The 25,420-nt window shown below is 41.9% G+C and overlaps 2 protein-coding genes across 5 annotated transcripts in view; one reads left to right on the top strand and one right to left on the bottom strand.

Moving 5' to 3' along the window:
- TBCD (tubulin folding cofactor D) overlaps nucleotides 1-25,420 on the bottom strand; it is a 353,196-nt gene that overhangs the window by 218,989 nt on the left and 108,787 nt on the right. The window lies entirely within an intron of this gene.
- ZNF750 (zinc finger protein 750) lies at nucleotides 13,511-24,416 on the top strand. Of its 2 annotated transcripts, none has more exons than XM_073606955.1 (3): nucleotides 13,511-13,664; nucleotides 21,528-23,046; nucleotides 23,364-24,416. In XM_073606955.1, exons 2-3 carry the CDS (start codon nucleotides 21,671-21,673, stop codon nucleotides 23,974-23,976), a joined length of 1,989 nt encoding a protein of 662 aa, XP_073463056.1. In that variant the 5' UTR covers nucleotides 13,511-13,664; nucleotides 21,528-21,670; the 3' UTR covers nucleotides 23,977-24,416. The 2 variants fall into 2 exon arrangements, with proteins under 2 accessions (XP_073463056.1, XP_073463057.1); XM_073606956.1 differs by lacking the exon at nucleotides 13,511-13,664 and adding an exon at nucleotides 16,440-16,596.

Below are 25,420 nucleotides of genomic sequence, written 5' to 3'. Positions count from 1 at the left end.
TGGGGGGGGGAGCCAATTTCGCAGGCAATTTATCGGGGCAATAGCTTGTGTTCTGTTGTTGGTACTTCAATCATCACAGCACCATGGTTGGTATGGTGTCAGAATGAATGAAGTGCATTATTTCTTATATTACATTGTAATATAAATGAAATAGTTCAACTCACCATAATAGCCCTGAGTGTGTCACTTTCCACGTCGCCTGCCACCAAATGAGGAATGCCACTTGCCATGCTTGCCTGCCACCAGTTGAGGAATGCCACTTGCCACGTCACCTGCCTGTGCCACCAGATGAGGAATGCCACTTGCCACATCACCTGCCTGTGCCACCAGTTGAGGAATGCCACTTGCCACGTCACCTGCCTGTGTTACCAGATGAGGAATGCCACTTGCTACACTGCTTGCCACCAAATGAGGAATGCCACTTGCCTGCCACCAGTTGAGGAATGCCACTTGCCACGTCACCTGCCTGTGCCACCAGATGAGGAATGCCACTTGCCACTCTACCTGCCACCAAATGAGAAATGCCACTTGCCACGCTTGCCTGCCACCAGTTGAGGAATGCCACTTGCCACATAACCAGCCTGTGCCACCAGATGAGGAATGCCACTTGCCACGCTGCCTGCCAACAAATGAGGAATGCCACTTGCCACATCACCTGCCAGTGCCACCAGATGAGGATTTTCACTGCATTGGTGACACTGATTCAGTGATCGTTCTTGAGTGAAGGCAGGAGAGCAGAGATGCGGGGCGGGCGGTGAGAGATGATGTCATCTCTCTGCTCCCCGCCGCACCTCCGACATTCTGTATGTTGTGAGGGCAGAAGAGCGGTAATACTAGGTGGGCAGGGAGAGATGATGTCATCTCTCTGCTCCCTGCCAACAATCCTCACGCTGTGAGGGCGGAAGAGCGGTGATGCTAGGTGGGCGGAGAGAGATGTCATCTCTGCTCACCAGCGCGCCTCCCTCACAGGTCCACCGGTTAAAATGTCATGCCGCCTGCCGCGGTCCAGCTGCAAAGACACTGAGGCCCGGGGGTTGACGATCCCCGCTATATATCACAAACAACTGCCATTACAGTAGTACCTTGGATTGCGAGCATAATTCGTCTCGGAAACATGCTTGTAATCCAAAGCACTTGTACATCAAAGCGAATTTCCCCATGAGAAATATGGAAACTGAAATGATTCGTTCCACAATCATTTATTCATAAATCCTTCAGTTTATAGTCCAAATAAAAAGATTATAGCGATGTGATTGGTTGTGTAACCATAAAATGTCCATCCACAAATGGAAGCCTCCACAAGGGAATTATAAGCAAAATCCAGCAGGAGCTCCAGAGTATAAAAGAGAAGAGAGGCGCCTCTAAGTGTAGCAATATGGTTACATTTAATGAAGGTACAACATTTAGCAAATCACATGGTTGATGATTAAAAGAGGCACATCCAAGTATGCAGGCATCCAGGGTAAACCTATCCATTTAGACCATCCCCTGCACCGCCGGCTCTCACCGCTGTCAGTCTGCAATCGTGACCGGGAAAACTACCCTGCGGTAGAGCGATCTTGAACCGCTCGTGGAGCGCAGCATGGAAAGGATGACGTAGATGGCGGTACGGGGGATGGTCTATGTGGACAGCTTTAACCCGGATGCCTGCATACTTAGATGTGTCTGTTTTAATCAAACATGTGAGTTGCTAAATGTTGGACCTTCATTAAATGTAACCATATTACTACACTTAGAGCCTCTCTTCTCTTTTATACTCAGTTGTGACATGACGCTACTTGTATATCAAGACATCGATTGTATATCAAGACAAAGTTTATTTAAAAATTTTGCCTGCCTTGCAAAACGCTCTTAACCCAAGTTACTCTTAAACCAAGATTTTACTGTATTTTTTTTTTTTTTTTAAGTGGTATTAAACTCTCCTACTTTTTTTTATAGGCCTCCTGGTGGTGTGTGCCATAACGTGTTAGTATGCACTGTATATACATTACCTGTCAAGTACAGCCCTCTAGCACTGCGCTTTCACCGCTCCAGCAGGTCCCGGTCGCTTCCTTCTTCAAGCCAGTCTTCCTTCTGGATTCACTCTCCTGCTGCTTGAATGACCAGGCCGCTATAACATCACTCCCATGCATTTACAGGGGTGTCACTTCACCATGGCACAGAGCAGGTGCCATTAAAGTGGTCTGAGCTGCACAAGCACGCCTCAGATTTCATTACCACTAGCAGGCCGGGAGAGGAATTTATGACATTTGTCCTTTATGAGAATCCAGAGGAGAAACCTGTCAGCAGGTTTTGAAAATTTTACTTCAATTCAACTTTAAAATATGGTTTTCATCTTCTTTTTATCCCTTGCTACGTCTGGGCTGCTGATCTTCTGCAGCCACATCCTGACTACATGCACTGAAGCATTGGCTGCATGGCTGTCATGAAAATCATGCTCAAACCCGTGATCAAAGGAATGCCCATGCTCAAGGGAATGCTCATGTTCAAAGAATTGTCCGTGCTCAAAGGAATGTGCATGCATGCAGAACTGTCCATGGAACTGTGCACAGCATTGGGACCCTATACGCATCTATACGAGCACATTTGCGCGTGAGCATTAACTTTGGTGCCCTATTTAAAGCCTTTCAGGACTCAGGTTCATTCCTGAGTGGTTGTCAGCGCCATCTGACTGTGGCCTGATCCTGTGTTCACCTGAATCCCGACCCGGCATGCTGATCCTACTTGTTCCTGAACCTCTGATGCTGACTGGCCTGTGACCTGACCTTGCTTCCTGTCTGCTGTTATGGTACTACTTCTGCTCAATTGACGCTGACCTTGGCCTGGCTCTGACTCTGGACTCCTGCTGCCCGGTTGTTGCTGACCTCTGCCTGTCTAAATACACTCCTGAGATCCAGTATTCTCCTGTTGTCAACTGGTCTGCTTCAGATCTGCATTTGCTACCAAGATATTCCGAAACAGATTACCTACAGGCATTCATGAGCGACTCTGTGCCCGGTTATATCCTGTTATCACCCCCAAAGGAAACAGGACAAGGTGTAAGGCAGCCCTCTCGTCAAATCAGCCTCAATCAGCTACGCGAGAATGACATTTCTCAGGCGGGTTTCCTGATGGTAACAGCAGCAGACCATGCCTGTGTAATTTGTGCTGAAGACCATCAGAAGCCCATGTGACAGGGTGAGAATGTAGGATCACAATAGGGAGGCAGGAAGAGTGCTGCTACCTCCTAACAGGAAGTGCCTGAACATGGGCCTTCATAGTAGAATAGCCAGCCATATAAATAAAAGCTGCAGATTTTTTTAAAAAGATTGAAAATTACATTAACGAGTCAACGTTTATAGGAGATGATGACTTCCATGACTAAGCCCTGTGGATGAAAGAATGAGAGGCTCTCATCATGCCACACAGAGCAAGGTGGTCTCATCCCCATACATAAGAACAAAGAAGTGGTAACCCCCTTAATTGGGACTTTGAATAGACCACCCACTCAGAAGATCCATAAAAATGAAAAAACTTTAATAATGAAAAAATATATAAAATCCACAAATGACAAATATGCACAACATCAATTACATGGAATGTCATAAAAGTGTTATACATAAAGTAGTATAAAATATGAATGTCCAGGTGACCGACGCGTTTCCGGTATGAGATGTTCAAATACCTTCATCAGGGGTCAGGGGTTCAAACAATATTTAGCATTCAGATATATTCCAATATGATGGTTCCATGTGAGCAGGCATTGAGGACCAAATAGTCCATATTGGTATGCTACCATACACAGGTTCAAAATATTATATATGTGTGTAGGGCACAGACATAAGGTGCACTGATCCAGGTACCATACGGCGCACAGCTATAGCCACAGGACCAGTCTGTGGTGGGACAGTTGGACATTTACTCCGGGGCTATTCAGCCCATACTACTGGTCTCAGCAAACTGGGCGCCTCACTTTTTCAGATGAGAAGTCTATGGGCAGACATCACACAATAGATGTCGCTGACACTATGAACCTTATGACTGTGCCCTACACACATATAAGATTTTGAACCTGTGTATGGTAGAATACCAATATGGACTATTTGGTCCTCAATGCCTGCTCACATGGAAGCATCATATTGGAATATATCTGAATGCTAAATATTGTTTGAAACCCTGACCCCTGATGAAGGTATTTGAACATCTCATACCGGAAACGCGTCGGGGACTTGGGCATTCATATTTTATACTACTTTGTGTATAACACTTTTATGACATTCCATGTAATTGATGTTGAGCATATTTGTCATTTGTGGATTTTATATATTTTTTCATTATTAAAGTTTTAATTTTTATGGATCTTCTGAGTGGGTGGTCTATTCAAAGTCCCAATTAAGGGGGTTACCACTTCTTTGTAAGCCCTGTGGATGGGGCGAAACGTGTCGGGCTAGTGGCCTGGATGGAGTCTGGGTTGAAGATGCTCTTAATATTCACAGTTGGTTTTATGAGATGTGCGGCACTCAGGACCACTTTGTCTCTCTTGCTTATATGAGATATTATGGGTTTACACCTACTTTAATTTGTACGTACCAAGAAAAGGTGAGAAACAATAAAGAACGTCTCTATAGAAAAAAATACAGACTACTATAACAATCTTGATATTTCTACTCATATATGTGTTCTACAAGTATCATTATTTTAGGTGCTCAGAAATACTATGAGAAAATCACACTTTACCCTACAACACATAAGATTTGCTCTATATAAACATTGCGTCACACAAGGAGGCCATCCTGTTCTTGGGTCTTCTGCTGGCAGGTGTCCAACGCAAAGGCAAAATTAAACCTCCCATATGTTATCTGAGATTTCACCTGACAATTGTCACCATGCTGAATGCCTACCTTCAGATTGTCGGTGTCATTAAACAGGCCTCAGTCAGATGGGATCATTGTAAATCCCTTGATTTTCACTAGGAAAGAATGGCTTCCACGTAAATCCTGATTAGGAGCTGGGACTGTAGACTGGTGCCGTCCACTAATGACAATTAATCAGGGATAAGAGATTATATAAAATCCTGTTTAGAACTACTGAAACTTCACTTTCTAAGCCTTTCACCAGCATCCGCGGTAAATCTGCTGGTATTGAAGATGCAAAGTTTCATAGAACAGTTTAAAGGATAAACGTAAGCTAGGTTAATTTTCAAGACTTTTAGGATAAAATCCCATGATCATTCACAACAGGAAGCGGTTAAAGCTCAGGATAGAGATACTCTGTAGTTGTAAAAAAACATTTCCATACACTATATGGCCAAAGGTTTGTGGGTTCCTTGATCACTATATCTAGTTATCTACTAGCCAAAAGTATGTCAACCCCCCCACCAAATGATGGACAGGTGTCACCAGTAAAGGGTCCTGCTAATACAACATCATACAAAGACATTGTAGAATATTGTGCTCCTCTAACTTTGTGCTAGCAGTTTGTTGACCACCCTTTTGTGTTCCAGCATGACTGTGCCCTTGTGTACAAAGCCAGCTCCATAAAAACATGGTTGGACCAGTCTGGTGTGGAGGAACTTGAGTGTCCTTGCACAGAAGGACTCGCTTCAACCCTCCACCTCTCTTTACAGATACACTCCAAACTTATGTGGAAAACCTTCCCAGAAAAGTGGAGGTTGTTTTAGCCACAAAGGGAGACACTACACTCTAAAAGGACATAGTTTTGGAATGGCATGCTCCCAGAAGAGTGGAGGTTGGCAATATTCCTGTAGAAGCAGCTGCTAGGAGGTCAGTTCCTCCTGATGTAGACATGGCCCCAGAAGAAACCTACAGAACATCCAAGAGCCCTTCCTCTACAAAGTGTGTGTGCGCAAGTTCTTGAGAATCAGGGCAGCAGCAAATCTATGTTTGCTTGTGGAGAGGGAACAAGAGGGGTAGGAGAATCAGCAAACCTGTGTAGTCCAACAGCTGACAACTCAATTTGGGATTTCAGTACAGCTAAGGCACAGTGCTGTCAGTGCAAACAGGAAGTTTAGAGCTCGTTGGATTTCTGGCAGATCATCAGGTTTTTTTTCCCCTACCTGCAGCATTTGCAATTGGGATAAAACTTGGGGAAATGTGGATGCACTGCAGAAATGTAATGAATATTTTTCCCTGACATACTCTAAGTCAGGGGTGTTCAACCCACGGCCCAAGAGAGTTCAACACGTGGCCCAGACACGTCTGGAGGGACGCTGTGCAAGCATTGAACCCACGGTGGCCAGCAGGAACAAGCTAGGCACAGGCATGTATGGAGAGATGCCGGGGATGCGGTACAAGCATATCGGCCTAGGCGACCACCACTGAGAATCATGGCCATGATTGGAGGGATGCCGGGGCAGCCGTTTTTGTAACAGTACTGGAAGCAAGTGAATGCAGGGACTCCTGATAGTGGCAGGCAAGTAAATGGGGGTGGGGGGGGGGGTTCTCTGGGGTGGGCTGCAACCCCCAGACACCAGTTACAACCCCAGATATTAGTTGTGCCCCCCTGGGCCCCCTGCCCAAAACCTACCAAAAAGCACATAGTGCTGTGTGGGGAAATAGTGGGCAGGGGGCTTTGAGGGGGAGCAATTGAAATCTGGGGAGGAAGTGCAGCCCACCCCAGCAACCCCCTGGATACAACCATGTAGTTGTAGGTTGCCCTCTTTTACTTTTATAATGAAAAATATAACAAAAATAAAGATTTATTATTTAGATAGGGACATTGGGGTTGATTTACTAAAGGCAAATCCACTCTGCACTGAAAGTGCACTTGGAAGTGCAGTCGCTTTAGATTGCTGTAGATCTGAGGGGAAGCTCTGAAATGAGGGGAAGCTCTGCTGATTTTATCATCCAATCATGTGCAAGCAAAAATGCTGTTTTTGATTTTCCTTGCATGTCCCCCTCAGACTGCACTTCCAAGTGCACTTGTAGTGCAAAGTGTATTTGCCTTTAGTAAATCAACCCCATTGTCTAAATCAGTGATCATTAACTTGTGACCTGCCCGACCTTTTCTACTCATCAGCTCTCCTTAGTGTATTTAATGTGCAGCACAAGAAAATTCCTCTTCTTCCAATGTGGCCCGGGAAGGTCAAAAAGGTTGGCCACCCCTGGTCCAAGTCTTCATGTTTTCATGTTCACCTCATGACCCATGCTAGTGCTGTCAGTGACTCCTCAAGATATTTTATGAACAGACAGGAAGGACACCTCTATTGTCCAGCAACCTCCATAAGGTGTAAGGCAGAAACACCATGTATATCTTTAATGGAATAAAAGTAGTGCGTGTCCTCAGAACAGGACGCTCGGAATTCAAAATTGTGAATTGCCGAGTGTTGAATGATGGCATCCCCATTATGCTCTGTGGTTTCCTCCACCAGCGTCTAAGTCAGCCTTTCTCAACACAGAGGAACCCTTGAAATAGTTCTCCAGTCTCGGGGAACCCCTGGTAAAAATTAGAAATCTACAACTCATGATACATTAGTGTGATGGTCAGTGGGAAGAGTGGTCCTCACACTTGTGGTCATTGGGAAGAATTACCTCCTTACAGATAGCTAAAAAGATCAATGGTGTCGGTGGGAACTTATCCGAGAGGCAGAAATGGCCCAATGCTGAAGGAACCCTTAGCGACCTCTGGAGGAACCCTAGGGTTCCACGGAACCCTGGTTGAGAATCACTGGTCTAAGTCAATGCTGAACACATTGGTGATGTAGGGGTCCATCCACGTAACGCGGGACCAGGAGATTGGCACTCCCTGAAGTGTGCCGGAGATGAAGATATTTAACACAATGGAGTTCAATGGCACAGGCAGTGGGATAGAGAAGTATAAACAAGCACCTTGCTTTGAGGGTTCAGCGTTATGGGAAATTAGGTTGTACTGACAATTCATTGGTTTGGTACACTGAGGGAAAGTGTGTGACTTACAGTTTTAACACAGAAACCCCAACAAAAAAAAAAAAATCTAAGTATTGTTTTTCCTGTGCATCACTTAAATTTGAATTCAGTAATATTAAAAAATAATGATGATTAGTTCCATCGTCACAGAGCAACTGTTGAGTGAATTAACATTAAACTCCTCTAAGAAACACTGAAAAACAGTAGAGGCAGAAGTGAGAGCAGTATGTTTTCACCTGTCACGGTGCTATAAACCGAGGAGGTCCCGAACAGTCATGCCCCATTAAGCACTATGTGTATGTTTATTGCTGAAAGATCAGTGACAGAGACAGGTGGTCTTTTATCAGCGTTGGTTCCCTGGGGTGCTGGAGATAATAGCAGGCTACAGAATCATGTTCTGTAATAATCTAAGTACACGGAACATTAAACTCTCACTTTAACAAGAATAACGGCTTTCATACGGATTGAATGTTTGAAGCGGAACTTAAAGTTAAACAGGTAAAGATACAGTTGAAATACATACACCAAACACCAATCAGCCATAATATGACCACCCACCATAACCTGTCGAGGCATGGACTCCACTAGACCCCCTGAGGGTATGCTGTGGTACTTGGCACTAAGCCATCAGTAGAAGATATTTAAAGTCCTGTAAATTGGGAGGTGAGGCCTCCATGGATTGGACTTGTTTTTCCAGAACATCCCACCGATGCTCGATTGGACTGAAATCTGGAGAATTTGGAGGTCAAGCCAACACTTGTGGTTGTGTTCCTCAAACCAGTCTTAAATTCATCAGACCAGGCCACCTTCTTCCATGACTTTGTAGTCCAGTTCTGATACTCGCCTTCCCATTGTAGGCGCTTTTGGCTGTGGACATCGGTCAGCATGGGCACCCTGACTGGTCTGTGGCTACGCCGGCCCATACACAACAAACTGCGATACTCTGTGTGTTCTGACACCTATCAGAACCGGCATTCACTTTTTCAGCAGTTTGAGCTCCAGTGGTTTGCCTACTGGATCGGACTTCACAGGCCAGCCTTAGCCCCCCCCATGACCCTGTCGCTGGTTCACCACCACTTTTGGTTGGTCCTGACCACTGCAGACCGGGAAAAAACATCCCACAAGAGCTACAGTTTTGGACTTGCTCTGACCCAGTCATCTCGCCATTACAATTTGGCTCTTGTCAAAGTCGCTCAAATCCTTACGCTCCACTTTAAACACAACTTCAGGGACCAACATGTTCGCTTGCGGCCTAGTATAGCCCACTCCCTTTCAGAGGCAATGTAGTTCACTTTATATGTCAGTTTTCATACAATTATGGCTGATCGGGGTTCATGCCAAATGTCTAACCACAGGGTTTTTCATATCGGAGTACACAGGCACCCTGGGGGTGCCTTCAGGTTTCTTCAGGGGTGCCTTGGCATAATGCCTAGAAGTTGCCCCCAAAATGATATACAAGGTGGATCAAGCCTGTCCTTTAGTTACACAAAGCCAACTGATGATATCCTTTGTTAATAAGGAGGTTACAATTTAGAATGGGGTGTATCATTTTAAAGGGTGGTCTAACCATATCAAGAATTTGTAATTCTATTCAGCCACTTTTGTGATGTAGACATCAATGACAGACAGCGGGGCCGGCTCCCGGACCACCTGCAAGCAATACTGCAGTTAAAGGAGATGTAAAGGCAGAAGGTTTATTCATAATAATGTATTCCATGCATTAGGATAATAAAACGTTCTGTGTGTAGCCGCCTCCTCAGCACCCCCTAATACTTACCTGAGCCCCATCTCTCTCCAGCGATGTCCACTAATGTCTTAGCTGTCCAGAACACACCTCCTGATTGGCTGACACAGAGCACCACTGACTCTGACGGCTGTCAAAGTTAGTCAGCCAATCGGGGGAGAGAGGGGGCTGGGCTCCGTGTCTGAATGGGCACACAGAGCTATGACTCGGCTCCAGTGCCCCCATAGGAAGCTGCTGACTGTGGGGGGCACTCGATAGGAGGGGCAGCAAAGAGGGATCCGAGAAGAGGAGGATCGGGGCTGCTCTGTGCAAACCCAACTGCATAGAGGAGGCAAGTATAACATGTTTGTTATCGGAAAAAAAAAAAAAAAAAAACCTTTACAATCACTTTAGCCAAAGTAGCTTGGTCAAGGACCTGCCGAAGCCTGTGACTAGAATAGGGGAGCAGAAGCACACTGATGAGGTTACCCGGTGCTCTTTTTTTTTTTTTTTTTTTTTTAAGCATGTTCACATTGTTTGGCCGACAACACTTTACAAAAGCAACATAGCCCCGATTGGTACTGCTGAACTAAGGATAGGAGGTCCAACCCACCCCAAAAATCAGACCTCAAATGCTGTTCAGTCCCGATCCGTAGCACCCAGCTCTCCTCTATGCTGAGCAGTGTCTACATTCAATTCTCTTCTGATGCCTGGACTCCAGTGCAAAGGAACAACCACAAGCCCTCTAAAAGGGGAAAAACCCACTTTGGGATAAATTGATCAAGTTTAACCTTTTAAGTGGTATTAGTACAACCTGCTCTGGCCTCTTACAGCAGACAGAAAAGCCATGCGTGTATCTACACTATATTACCAAAAGTATTGGGACGCCTGCCTTTACACGCACATGAACTTTAATGGCATCCCAGTCTTAGTCCGTAGGGTTCAATGTTGAGTTGGCTCCGCCCTTTGCAGCTATAACATCTTCAAGTCTTCTGGGAAGGCCGTCTACAAGGTTTAGGAGTGTGTCTATGGGAATGTTTGGGCCAACTCCATATTGAACCCTACAGACTAAGACTGGGATGCCATTAAAGTTCATGTGTGTGAAGGCAGGCGTCCCAATACTTTTGGTAATATAGTGTATATGTTTATTTCCATGATGCATCTGTTTTCTTCTCAGGCTGACAAGACATGAGAGGCCTGATGTCATTGTTACTCACAAAGCACAAGTCTTGAGAGCAGATTGCGATGTCTCGGCTGTTTATTATAGGCAGACACAAAGAGGGAACAACTTAATTATTCTGAATGATCATGGAGAATGACGGAGGAAAAGCGGGTGTCATCCTTATTTTCTGCCTCCTTGTAGTATCAGACCGGTCCATCAACCTTCTTTACACGGGAGCCCCACATTACTAATCAGAGAGGCGGAGTCTGCTACGTACTGAGGCTGAGAGACCAATCAAAGCTGTCGAGTCCAAGAACCACAAATCCAATATGTCAGTAAATATTCTATACACACGTCTCAGAGGCCTTATTCAGGAATCATTTTTCTATGGTTTGAAAGGTTGACGGGCGATTTTCATTACTGATATGTGCTGCACACTGATCTGCTGGAGGACTCCTCTCCTCTATAACTCTCCTCTCCTGAAATACTCTGTACTACTAGAGGACTCTACTCCTTCCTCTATAACTCTCCTCTCCTGAAATACTCTGCTCTGCTGGAGTACTCTGCTCCTTCCTCTATAACTCTCCTCTCCTGAAATACTCTGCTCTGCTGGAGGACTCTGCTCCTTCCTCTATAACTCTCCTCTCCTGAAATACTCTGCACTGCTGGATGACTCTGCTCCTTCCTCTATAACTCTCCTCTCCTGAAATACTCTGCACTGCTGGAGGATTCTGCTCCTTCCTCTATAACTCTCCTCTCCTGAAATACTCTGCTCTGCTGGAGGACTCTGCTCCTCCCTCTATAACTCTCCTCTCCTGAAATACTCTGCTGGAGGACTCTGCTCCTTCCTCTATAACTCTCCTCTCCTGAAATACTCTGCTGGAGGACTCTGCTCCTTCCTCTATAACTCTCCTCTCCTGAAATACTCTGCACTGCTGGAGGATTCTGCTCCTTCCTCTATAACTCTCCTCTCCTGAAATACTCTGCTGGAGGACTCTGCTCCTTCCTCTATAACTCTCCTCTCCTGAAATACTCTGCTGGAGGACTCTGCTCCTTCCTCTATAACTCTCCTCTCCTGAAATACTCTGCACTGCTGGAGGACTCTGCTCCTTCCTCTATAACTCTCCTCTCCTGAAATACTCTGCTCCTTCCTCTATAACTCTCCTCTCCTGAAATACTCTGCTCCTTCCTCTATAACTCTCCTCTCCTGAAATACTCTGCTGGAGGACTCTGCTCCTTCCTCTATAACTCTCCTCTCCTGAAATACTCTGCTCTGCTGGAGGACTCTGCTCCTTCCTCTATAACTCTCCTCTCCTGAAATACTCTGCACTGCTGGAGGACTCTTCTCCTTCCTCTATAACTCTCCTCTCCTGAAATACTCGGCTCTGCTGGAGGACTCTTCTCCTTCCTCTATAACTCTCCTCTCCTGAAATACTCGGCTCTGCTGGAGGACTCTGCTCCTTCCTCTATCCTATGCACCCCTCAATAAATATCATGAAATGGTATTTCATTTTATATATTATTTACCTCTCTAGTCCTCCAAGGAAGTGGTGGATTAACACCAACATATCACCTGTCTATACATTCATCTAATCCCAGCTCACTTGTGTCTCTTATTATCAGTAACACTCCACCATCTCTGCTGGGAACCTCCTCCAAGCTCCAACTACCCTCCGAGTAAAGAACTTGTTAGCAATTACTCCTCAGCTCGGCCTCCACCCTGCAGTTTCAGGGTGTGACTCCTCCATCTCTCAGTCCTCCCTTCTACAGCAGCACACCCCGCATCTCCCTACTGCTGGTTCCTTATTGAAGAACATGTCGGGGTGCTCCTTCCTCTAACTCTCCTCTCCTCTCCTGAAATACTCTGCACTGCTGGAGGACTCTGCTCCTCCCTCTATAACTCTCCTCTCCTGAAATACTCTGCACTGCTGGAGGACTCTGCTCCTTCCTCTATAACTCTCCTCTCCTGAAATACTCTGCACTGCTGGAGGACTCTGCTCCTTCCTCTATAACTCTCCTCTCCTGAAATACTCTGCACTGCTTATATATATAATTTGGTATAATTAAATCCTGTGTGGTAAATGCATGGTTGATAATTGTGATGTATTTATAATGTGTGGAGTAAAAATATAATTTAATTGCGAATTTGTATTCTACAATGACAATAAATCTGATCTTATAATAAAAAAGAAAAAAAAAAGAAAAGAAGAAATAAGAAATGAATTAACCCCTAACCATGAAATGAGGCTGCTCTACCATGTACTTGTATGAGAAAGTCTCCTGTTCTCTTTGTGTGAAATCCCCGGTGTTACTGCCAGTCCCTCTGCTTTCCTATTAAAAACTGACCACACTAAGCAGGAGAACACTCCGCGGTCAGTGCTCTAGCTATGCTGGGAACTCACCCTGCTCTCCTCCAATGATTAGATATTTTTTTTACACCCCCCGCACAGTCAGTCATTCACTGGGAAGCTCATGTCCTGCTAATAAAAAAGCCAGAAAGAAAAAAAAACGCTAAAAAACGCGACGCTCAGGTGTGAATGAAGCCAAACATAGCAACTACACCATCATCAGAGCGATCCCCCTCCAATGTACACAAGCACCGGCTTCACTTGTCAGGATGATGAAAGGGGATAGGAGAATACACGCTCACTTGCAGCATGTAGGTGTAGAGGGATCGGTGAAAAGAACAAGTACATTGGTTGCAAAACACAATGAAGAGTTGCTCGGGGCACAAATAATATCAGGTGCATCTCTACAGCCCGAGGCTTCAACTCCTCTGGTTTAAATCCCTCCCTCTGAGAGCCGACGGATCAGTCTCACCTCGCAATAAGTCAGAGAACAGGTACCTGTCTCTCCCCAGCCGCTTCACACTCAGGGAGCTTCACACTCTTCACTGGTAAGACAAACGCTTGCTTTTTACTTGAAACTTTTTCCAACTTTTTTTTCTCTTCACGCTCATTTTTCTCTAATACCTTTTATGATTTTTTTTTTTTTTTACTGAATTATTTTCTCCGGAGATGCAACTTGCTGTCATTTTCTCAGCTTCTGGAGCTGTTTGGCAGGTGCCTTGTCCGGACACATCTCACAAAACTTGTACGAAACTAAATTTATGGGACTTTTTTTTTTCACGGCAGCTGTGAACTTTCAGAAGACGTTGGCTTATATTATAGGTCATTTATTTTAAAGTTATTACAGAAGCATATTTTTTGTTTCAACATCTGTTTTTTTTTATTATTATTCATTAGGCTTGATTCACACCTTTGGATTTTTAGTGCTTTTTGCATTTTGCAGATTTGAACTACAGTCCTTTTAACATGGTTTCCTATGGAACACGTTCTGTAGTGCAAATCTGCAAAATGCAAAAAGCACTAAAAATGCAAAGGTGGGAATCAAGCCTTAGATCAAATATCAAGTTTTTTTTTTTTTTTCTAGAATCTAACTAAATTCATATTTGTCATTCAAATCTGTTTAGAGACTTCTAGCAATTTTTGATAGAATAGCCATAGCTATGCCTTACTAGCAAAAAAACTTTGTACACCTGTTGCTGTACAGAAACTTCCTTTGCAGCAGAGCTGTACCAGTTTTGTCAGCTGTACCTGTGAGCGGGATTATTTTTACTTTTTTTTTTTTTTTTTACTAGATATATTTATATATCTGCTTATGTATCTTGATTTTAAAATGCACAGAACTTTATATAAAACTGCTTATTAATTACAGTCATTTTCTAAAGAAGTTCTCATTGATCTCTAATTATAACTAGTTACAATGTTAAGGTTCTAGATCAGCCTCTCTCAACCTTTTTAACATGGAGGAACCCTTGAAATAACTTTTTGGTTTATTTTTGTAATAATTACATTTACAGCTCATAGTAAATTAGTGTGATGGTTAGAAGAATGCCCCTTACATTGGTGATCAGTGAGAAGAATGTTCCTTACATTGGTGATCAGTGAGAAGAATGTTCCTTACATTGGTGATCAGTGAGAAGAATGTTCCTTACATTGATGATCAGTGAGAAGAATGTTCCTTACATTGGTGATCAGTGGGAAGAATGTTCCTTACATTGGTGATCAGTGGGAAGAATGTTCCTTACATTGGTGATCAGAGGGAAGAATGTTCCTTACATTGGTGATCAGTGAGAAGAATGTTCCTTACATTGGTGATCAGTGAGAAGAATGTTCCTTACATTGGTGATCAGTGAGAAGAATGTTCCTTACATTGGTGATAAGTGAGAAGAATGTTCCTTACATTGGTGATCAGTGAGAAGAATGTCCCTTACATTGGTGATCAGTGAGAAGAATGTTCCTTACATTGGTGATCAGTGGGAAGAATGTTCCTTACATTGGTGATCAGTGAGAAGAATGTTCCTTACATTGGTGATCAGTGAGAAGAATGTTCCTTACATTGGTGATCAGTGAGAAGAATGTTCCTTACATTGATGATCAGTGGGAAGAATGTTCCTTACATTGGTGACCAGTGAGAAGAATGTCCCTTACATTGGTGATCAGTGAGAAGAATGTTCCTTACATTGGTGATCAGTGAGAAGAATGTTCCTTACATTGGTGATAAGTGAGAAGAATGTTCCTTACATTGGTGATCAGTGAGAAGAATGTCCCTTACATTGGTGATCAGTGAGAAGAATGTTCCTTACATTGGTGATCAGTGGGAAGAATGTTCCTTACATTGGTGATCAGTGAGAAGAATGTTCCTTACATTGGTGATCAGTGAGAAGAATGTTCCTTACATTGGTGATCAGTGAGAAGAATGTTCCTTACATTGGTGATCAGTGAGAAGAATGTTCCTTACATTGATGATCAGTGGGAAGAATGTTCCTTACATTGGTGACCAGTGAGAAGAATCCTACTTAAAAAGATCAGTGGTCTCAGTGGTTACTCATCAACGAGATGGAAATTGTTCACTGCTCAAGGAACCCCTGGAGGAACCTTAGTTGAGAAACCCTGTTCTAGAACTTAGACTAATGAATATAATGAAACCACCAAATAATTTTTTCCCCCCCATAGACTGACAAACATGCACGCTCAGAGGGTCTATATGCGTATGTTTACGTCAGTGGAAGGGGGTTGTATATAGATTATATATACAGTATAATATAATAATAGCAACATAGAGATGGAAAGCAGCCGCAATCGGCTACATTCTCCAGAATCCGCAGCCGATCGCCATATGTCTTCTCCAAAAACAGGCAGCCTTAAGAAGTCTGGTGCCATCTGCTGGAGCATGTATATAGGGGCATGAGGCTGTGGACAAATTCATACCAAATTGGCCACTACTTGTGTGTGAAGCTTTAAAGGGGTTAAACCTGCGATATATAACAATTAAAACTTCTTAAATTCCATAAAATTTAGGAATGGAATATAAAAAGGTTATTTTTTATTATAGCAGAGCGATGACTTAACATTACATGTTGGTATTCCAAGCATGTAATTAGTAAACGGAACTAAATTTAAGCGTTTATTTTTTTTTTAAACAACAACAAAATGCAAATATACTTTATGACAACAGTCTCTTCCTCTAACTGGTAATTTTGTACCTAATGGGATTGTCTCCTAAATCTGAAACGCCTTATTCTTGTGACACACGGTGGGTTGGGTGACAGTGGCATGCCCTTGGATTATGCAATCCATGCCACATCATAAAAGGTTCTAATTAGATTGTGCCCTTAAAAAAAAAAAATTGTCTTTACCAACTGCGCCTCTTTGTGAGATGTCACCAAGGATAAGGAAGTCTGCCTAACCAGTCGGATCAGATACGTAGGGTGAAACTCAAACTTGATATATTGTACAACCAGCTATTCTAGAGACCTTCAACTGGTAAGTTGATGCTTATCAAGTATATTGGCTGGGTTTAACGAAGGGGACCAACCAAAAAAAAAAACAATTTGACCCTTAAATGCAGATTTGGTTAGGCACTTGTGGTCGGCTTTAAGAACATTTATTGAAGCCCTAAAATAACTAGTAACTTTTTAAATTAGGTGTGTTTGGACTTGTGCTAAAACTTTTTTTTAAAAATCGGAATTCCATCCTTTTATAGGGAAAGTTTTTAGACCATCAAGTAGAAACTGACTGGCAATAGACAGAAACTAAACTTTTGAAGGGAATAATAGAATGTAGTTGCAAATGTGTTAGCAACATCCAGGACAGCATAGAAATGCTAACCGTATTCAGCCAGAGTCAACAACAGAGCCTTAGAACGTTTGGTTTCATGTTTGTTTTGACAACAGTAACCTTCAAAGGGGGGGTAATTAGCACTGGCACTTTCGGGTATAGCCAAAGAATAGCAGGGAGAAACTGACCCAGGCATGTCCAAGGCTGGCTTTTCCCCGATACCAAACTCACATTGTGAAGTGTTAGGTCTCCCAATTCCTTTGTATTGTTCAAAACTCATTAAAAAAAAAATGACCCATTGTCATGCCAATCAGGCATTCAGAACAATGTGTATTTCTGTATTGGGACTAGTTAAAGTCATTCTAAAGCAGAGGTGGGAAGTCTGGACACCACCAGCTGTTTGGAAAAAGACAAGTCTGTACTTGTCCTGCCAGCCGCTGGTGGTACTACAACATCTGGAAGTCTGGAAAATGTATAATTTTTTCAGAAATTTGCTAAAGCCGACTATACATGGATCAAAATGTGGCTGGTCCCTGCTGACTGGATGCATGCAAGTTGATCTAGTGTCTACAGTCTATGCCCTGCCTAAGATTGTATGTGTGCACTACAGAATTCAAATATAAGTAGTTGGAGTGTAGACTTGAGCAAAACACAATATTAAAGCTGGCCATATATGAAATCGAAACTTGGATGGTACAGCACAAACCGGCTGAATTACGACTCGTGTGTGGCTGTTCCTGCTTAAGAGGATCTAGTGATCGACTCCTGAACGGGACTGTTGGTATATTTTCACATTAGCGCTTGCAACTAATTGGCTGATCAGCGTATTCTGGGCAGTGAAGGAGTCCCACTGCCACAAATGCAATAGGACAGCAGGGTGAATCCCCCATCCACACATTTGAGGTGGATGGGGGAATCGGTTTAGGTTTTTTTGATCATACGCCTAGAAGACAAAAAAAAAAAAAAAAGGATCTATGGCCAGATTGAGTCTCCCTTTTAAACAGATACTGGCATAAACATAATCATACAGTACAACAGTATTCTCCCGCGCTCAAGGGTAGTGTAAAGGAATTGGATTTATCACAGAGTCTTGGTAGTTTCAAAAAAAGAAGCAAAAGGCAATGCTGCCCTCTGAGGGTCGGGGGAGAAACCCAACGGAAACACCGTAAAAACAAAGAAAAGAGGTCGCACCAACCTTGTTTATTAAAGATGCCACTTGGGTAATGCCCACGGTTGGTGTGCCCTCTTTTCTTTGTTTTGCAGTATAAACATGTTCATACCACCCAAGCGTACACGTTTATATCATATGAAGAGAAAAGGGTGAACACAGCCATACCCTTCCTGCCACAGCCTATGTGGCCGGTCAACTGAGAATTGCTGGTAGCACCCAAAGATGCAATCAAAATTGGTCAGATCAATCATTATGCTGGCTGTATATTCAGTAATGGAACGACAGTTTAAATACATATTTTTTATTGAATTTGGAAATGTTTTGCCTAAAAAAGTCTTTTTATTTATTTATTTTTTTTTTAACACAAAAAAAAAAAAAAATTCTTGGTTTGAAGCTAGATCTTATAAAAATAGTTTTGCTAGGCTCTTCCCACTGTCTACAGGGACAGCTAAAATAATTCCTAAATGTTCAAGTTTTTAGAATTTTGCATATAAAAAAATAAAATAAAAACATGCATATTGCTATATAAGTACCTGAAATAAATATTTTGTGTGTGTGTGTGTGTATATATATATATATATATATATATATATATATATATATATATATATATATATATATATATATAATATAAAATTAATCCCATATTTTAAAGTTTTTAGAATTTTGCATATAAAAAAAAAAACGCATAATAAATAAATAAAATAAATATATATATAGATATATCTCTCTATATCTATATAGATATATATATATCTATATATCTATATAGATATATATATCTATATCTATAGAGAGATATAGATATATATATATATATATATATATATATATATATATATATATATATCTCTATATATATATATATATATAGAGATATATATATATATATATATATATATATATATATATATATATATATATATACACATATACAAATACATTTTTTTATTTATTATGCATGTTTTTTTTTTTATATGCAAAATTCTAAAAACTTTAAAATATAGTAATTATTTTATATTATATGTATATATATACACACACACACACACACACATATACACACAAATATACATTCTCATATATATCAATATATAATACAGTTATAGCAAAAGTAATCTGCTTCCAAACACTATTTTCTTTAAAATCTCCAATTTCAGTGACCAGAGGCATTTACGCGTTTAATACGATATATCCTTTGGCTGTTGTCCTGAATATTTATTGTAGCTTTTATAAGTATTATAGCCTGCAGTCAGCATTATAACAACCCAAAAGTGAAAACTCGACTATAGAAGATGGTGATTCCCCTCTTGCCTTGTATCGGCAGCACAGCGCCCAGAATTTGTGTTTTCTAGGCTGAGAATTAACCATTCTTCAGGTTGCGCTAATAGCAGCTAACCACTTGAATTAAATAAAGACGTTTCTTTTCGAAAATCAGTGCCCCGCGGCTCACCGGCAATTAGTATGTATGTTTTCAAGAGCGATCTGTCAGGGATTTTGTAACAATTCGTCCTTAAAATCATGCTGCTTCAAGCGAGTGATGAAATCACTTTTTATCTCACTGTCTGTTCTATTAATTCCCTGCCATAACACATCTTAACTCCGTAGACATGAGAACTCTACTACAAAACTTTCTCACGCCTTGAGTATCACTGAAAATAAAGAAACATGCCGCTACAAGTCACAAGGAAACTGGAAGGAGAAAAAAAAAAATAATGAAAAGGGGGAAAAAAAAAAAAAAATCACCATCACCTTAGTCACCTGTAAACTAAAAAAAAAAAATGGGAAACGTTTGATAGCACAACTATAGGAAGAACAAGGTGAGGACAATCTAGCATTTTGCAGAGCATGATGGAACTCATAGATCTTTGGCAGTAAGGTGGCACCAGGTCTGGGTTTAACTACTTTTATTTTTTAATTTGAAGGGATATCTAGTGAGATTTTTTTTATTGCACATCCCAGTTTCTTCTTCTCTTGCACAGACCGTTTTCTTAATCGGCTCAGCATAGCGATCTCGCTCTGTTACACAATCACAAGGTAGAGCAACTGACTGCAAACAAAGTTGACTGAGTTGCTCCCTCCATGCTTTTGTGCTACAGGAAAAAAGTGATCCCTAAAGTGGAAAGTATTGAGATTTCCTTACTTTAGCTAGTAATAAAGACTTGTATTTTTTAAAATTTTAAAACTAAAGTATCAAAAACATTCTTCTGACATCATCCGATGCTGTCAAGAGAAGGGTACTTTGACCTAAAAATTACCTCATCTCAACACTCTAATATCTTTGTGTAGTATCTCAGCCCTGCATAGTTTTCATATAGCCCTACGTCATTTCTTTTAATTCTTTCATTTCTCCCAAAGTGGCGGTTTTTATGGTCTGTAATTGAAGCATGCCCCACTACTGGCTACTTTTATATTAAGTGCAAAAGCACAGTCCAGCCACAGCACCAGAAGGAATTTGCAAGTGTCATGCAATCTTCCTCTGCTGTAAGAAAGCTCTACTGTCCGTCCACAGGAGGACTTTCAGTTCCTTCAGAGTATCAGAGTATCTAAAACAAAAACTTTTTATTTCAGCTTTTTAAAAAGAGTATAGAGGGGATATAAGAAACCCATTCCATCTTGTCCTAATGACCACTGTCTCTAGGACTAAAAGTGAGGACCAAAACTAGTCACTAGAATAGGAATAGAGAAGAAGTCTTCCAATGAGGGAAATGTTCAGACAACTCCCTTTTGAGAGATTTTCTCTTACTTAATAGGCTCACCAGAACCGGTCCAATTATAAAAATGACTTATGCTTGTTAGACTGTCTATGAACTAGGCCATTTCTTTTCTATAGATTAGTTTCTCAAAAAGGGTTCCTCCTGAGATTTCTAGGGGTTTAGCAATGATCAATTTCTGCCTCTTAGCTAAGTTCCCACTGATACAATTTCTAGCTATCTGTAAGGGGGGAATTCTTCTCAATGACCACAAGTCTAAGGAGCAATCTTCCCACCGACCATCACGCCAATGTATCATGAGTTGGAGATATAGTCATTTTTAGCAGGGATTCCCTGAGACCAGAAAGTGGTTTCAAGGATTCCTCTGCTTTAAAAAGGTTGAGAAAGGCTGCTATAGATTGTCTGTCACAGTAGTGCAAGCCACCTTCTCTAAAAACCCTTAGATACAGAACTGTCAGTAGCCATAATAGTCCTGTGGCAATGAAGTGAAGGCAAGGTATTTGATCTTGCAGAGCCTGTTTTCCAAGATGTACTTAAGAATACAATGGGTGTCCTGGTATGTGGATTAGAAAACTCACAGTAAAATTGCTGGGAGCTGTTCCAGGAATCTATATGTATGTATACAGTAGGAACAGTCTCCCTGGGGACCAGATAAAAAGGGTGTGATGTATACGATACCGATTATGTGGACTGCGTATTCAAGAATAAATGAGTAGGACTTGACTGAATTCTTGCCTTCTTGTCTTTTGCAGATCTCAGGTGGTCTCTGAAGGAACAGGTGACTGGTGAAAACTTGACAAACGGGAATCTCACCAAAACTGACAAGGCAATTCACTCGAAGGTGTCAAGTGACAAAAAAAAAAAAAAAAGTCACTTTTAGATCTCATAAAAAAAGATGTCTATAATGAAGGAACGTAAACCCAAGAAACCTCATTACATTCCAAGACCACCGGGCAAACCATTTAAATACAAGTGCTTCCAGTGCCCATTTACCTGCAATGAGAAATCTCATCTGTTCAACCACATGAAGTATGGACTCTGCAAAAATTCTATCACGCTGGTAACAGAGCAAGACCGGGCCGTCAAGAGTCCTAAAACATGCTCACTAGAGGGAAAGCAAGCGAACTCTGAAGGGTTTGTCAAACCTAATCCTGTTGCCAACAATGGACTTACAGTCTTGGACTCCAAGGCTCAACATGATATAACCAGAGATGAGCTTAAAGAAAATGTAGAATTTAAAAACAAAGAGGCAACAGCACATGATGAAAAGCCTCCAACCCATAGGGATGGTTCCCTCCCTTCACCAACTGGGCACAGCACCGTCAACAAACCACCAGTGACTGATGGCGTTTTAAGGCCTTCCGCTTTCATTCCAGTTGGAGAGCACAGATATTTGAAGGCCAGTGAAGGCAGCCGCATACAAGAAATTATTCCAACTGTTGATTCCATCAAGGGAGTTCATATAACAAGATCGGCTTTTCAGAGCATTCCAACTACATGGAAATCAGGAATTGTCCCACCAGAAGTCAGTCAGAAGTCAACAATTCCCCGGTACATCCGTCCAATGGTACCAGATTATACTGCTCCATTTTATTCGGAGTCGGCGGTGCCTAATTTGTACCCTCCATATGTGTTTACAGGGAACCCTGCAGACTGTGACAATCCCATGCTCTCTGTCTACACTGCACCAGAACAAAGACTCTTCCGTCCCCAACCCATTCAAACCTCAGGACTTTCTATGCCAAAGCCATTAAACCCATCTTTTGATTACAGATATTTCCAGCATAACCCATCAATACCATATGGTTATTACCGCCCTTCAGAACATTCCCTATTACCATATGCTTGGAGGCTGCCACATGTGCCAAGCATGCCCAAAGAACACACCCTTCATAGTATAGAATCTCAATCTTTCCCGTACCAAAACTTAAACCAGCTACATTTCTATCCTGTGGACTCCAATCATACACAAACTGAAAGTCAAAAAGACACAACGTTGAGCCAAGCTAAGGCTGCAGATCAAAAAAATGAAGATGAAATCTTAAAAATGAGCCCTAGAGCTGGCAGTGCTGCCACCGGATCCCCTGGCAGACCAAGCCCCACCAACTTCACACAGAACAGTCAAGTCACTGAGGGCATCTTTGATCTTTCCAGCAAATCTACCTCAACAGTAGGAACAGGCGACAGCTCAGAAGAGACCCTGACTGCTTTCAAGCCAGTGAGAAAAAGCACAGACTCCAACACATCACTGATCAGAGGAGACTCTCCATGGTAAGTCAGCTTGAGTTCTCAATGCTGAGACAATCTTAAGGCAAATAGATGCTTCTTCTATATAGCAACCTCAGAATGCAGTGCCAGAAAGTAATAAAAGCTGAGGGTGATAAATGAAACAATTACAATTTTAATTGTTAGCAGGGCAAGTGGCCTGCAAGTTTAATGTAAAAACTGTAATCATAAGTCAAAATGTCATAAAATTTGTGTTTTGTTGCCATGATGCAGATAAGCTAGATAAATCTTTAGTTAATATTAGGGAGACTTGTGCAAAAACAAATTAATCTAACCTATATTCATTAATTTTTTCTTCCTAGCACTGGGAGTGAAGTTGCCTTATCCAACGCAAGTAGTTGCTCAGATGACTCAGCGTCGAGTTGTGAAGATGACTCAGGATTTGTTCCTCTCAACCTTTCCAAAAAGCCCGAAATAGAAAAGAGTTCTGCAACTGAACCTATCAACTTCATGGGGGAGCAGGACATGCCCTTAAATCTTTCCGTCAAAGACTCCAGCAAAAGGGACCGTTTAGTACCCAATAGTGAAGGTTCACCATCTCCAACCTACAGCTCCTTCTCTTCAAGTTACCAAATCATCAAGGACACAACCAAAGCTTTAAGCGAGCAGTCGCTAATCGAGAACTGTGATGAGCAAAAACAATCCGCTGCAGTGGCCCTTTGCCAGCTAGCCTCATACAGTCCAGGACCAGCAGCCCCAGCTATCATAGAGGACATCTTGGAAAACCAGACTGCTGCAAGAGAATCAGGAGTCAAGCCTCCAGTCGTCCAAGAGGCAGAACACCATGATGTAAAAACGGGACAGAAACGTGTAAACCAAAAAGAAGCGGGAAAATCTAATGTTGCAAATAAAAAGGCTAAAACTGCTGATTCAGGTAGAGTGTTTACACTAAGGAGACGGCAACGAATGCCTTAGACTATAATGTATTAAACACCAGACTTATAGAAAATATGCATCTTCCCCCTCCCAAAAAAAGATAAAGCTGCTTTTTTGTGAATCTTCTGTATGAACTCAAAATGGACAACCAACATACTTCTTGTTCTCTTGTATATATTATTTGCTCACGACAGAAGACAAATGTATAATTGAAAGCTAATATTTAGCGGATATTTTAGGCGCGAGTAAGAGAACTGTATCGATTGAATGTGATACAGATTAAAGTCTTCATTTAATATTTATATAGGTTAATATTTATTTTTGTATAAAATGAGCACTGTGGGTTGTGGGCTTTTGTATCGCCTAAAAGCTTCTGACAGAGACGAAAAATGTGGACATTTTCTTTTTGGCTATAGTGTGCATTGCGAGGTTTCTGTGTATCACCGCCGCTTGCTATATTTCAACACAAAACGAAAAAGAAAAAAAAAAAAAGAAAAAAATCAATAAAACATTTATTTGAAATAAAGTCGTGTCTGTGTATATGAACTACTCGAAGAGAATGTCTAGCATATTTTTATTGTACATTCTCAATTAAGAGTTATACCTGAAATACATTTTGCTGCAACTCCCGTCTTTTCACATGGTGTTTCATAGCCTCACGAATAAATTTCACACACAAATTTGTAGATTCTACTGCTAGAGCGGCCCTCTGACCACATCTGGGCCTTTATCTTTCCTTGTCTGGCCCACATGGGGTCAGCCAGAAATTAGAAATCACCAGATCCAGGCCAGCCAGTCAACAAGATGGTGGCAGCTTTGCTCCTGCCCTCGTTGGGTCTTCTGGTTGCCAAGATGATGGTGGTCACTTTTCTGCCCTTTCCAAACTGCTTCGGCTGTGTAGGAGAAATGGCCTGCCCCTTTTGAGTGACTGGAGCAGATCATAGGAGGTGGGCAACAAGGATATGATACAGGTGAGGGCATGTGGGGAGGTGCTGTCAGGTCACACTCTCTATCCCACAGGTAAGGGGCGGAGCCTATGCCCCCACTAGTCAACTTTTACTTCCGTCTTGCAGCGAAGTATACCAGTGGAGGAAATAAATAATTATTGTCTCAGCCTTCCAAAACAGTCCCAGTTTCTTATGTGGCCCCTTGGGAAAATGAATTGCCCACCCTTGCTCTAGAGTAGGGTGGCCAAACTCAATCTTGCCATGGGCCACCTTATGGTTGCCCTCAAAGGGTCAGTTGTATCTGTACCACTACATAAATAATGACTATAAACTCTTTATCATATTAAATATTTGTGTTTGCATTTGATTATTACTGGTTCTAGTAATAAATCACTAAAAAGACAATGGATGTAAACCCGACAAATTTATTTTTAATTAAGGCTTGCACCTTGTACAATATAGGATTTCATGTCACCTGTGCCCAGTCTTGCAACGAAGAGTTAATCCAGCTCTAAGCAGTCCTCTTATCTTTTTTC

Source organism: Aquarana catesbeiana, linkage group LG12 (genome assembly GCF_042186555.1).
Source record: "Aquarana catesbeiana isolate 2022-GZ linkage group LG12, ASM4218655v1, whole genome shotgun sequence".
In the NCBI taxonomy this organism is placed as follows: Eukaryota; Metazoa; Chordata; class Amphibia; order Anura; family Ranidae; genus Aquarana; species Aquarana catesbeiana.
The sequence above is the reverse complement of the archived record's forward strand: the minus strand, read 5'-3'. Positions and strand labels throughout refer to the sequence as shown.

Excerpts from the sequence above, each read along its gene's own strand:
- ZNF750 (XM_073606955.1), top strand. The coding sequence starts at position 21,671 with ATGTCTATAATGAAGGAACGTAAACCCAAGAAACCTCATTACATTCCA. Across the intron at positions 23,047-23,363 it reads ATCAGAGGAGACTCTCCATG|CACTGGGAGTGAAGTTGCCT; the intron begins GTAAGTCAGCTT and ends TTTTCTTCCTAG.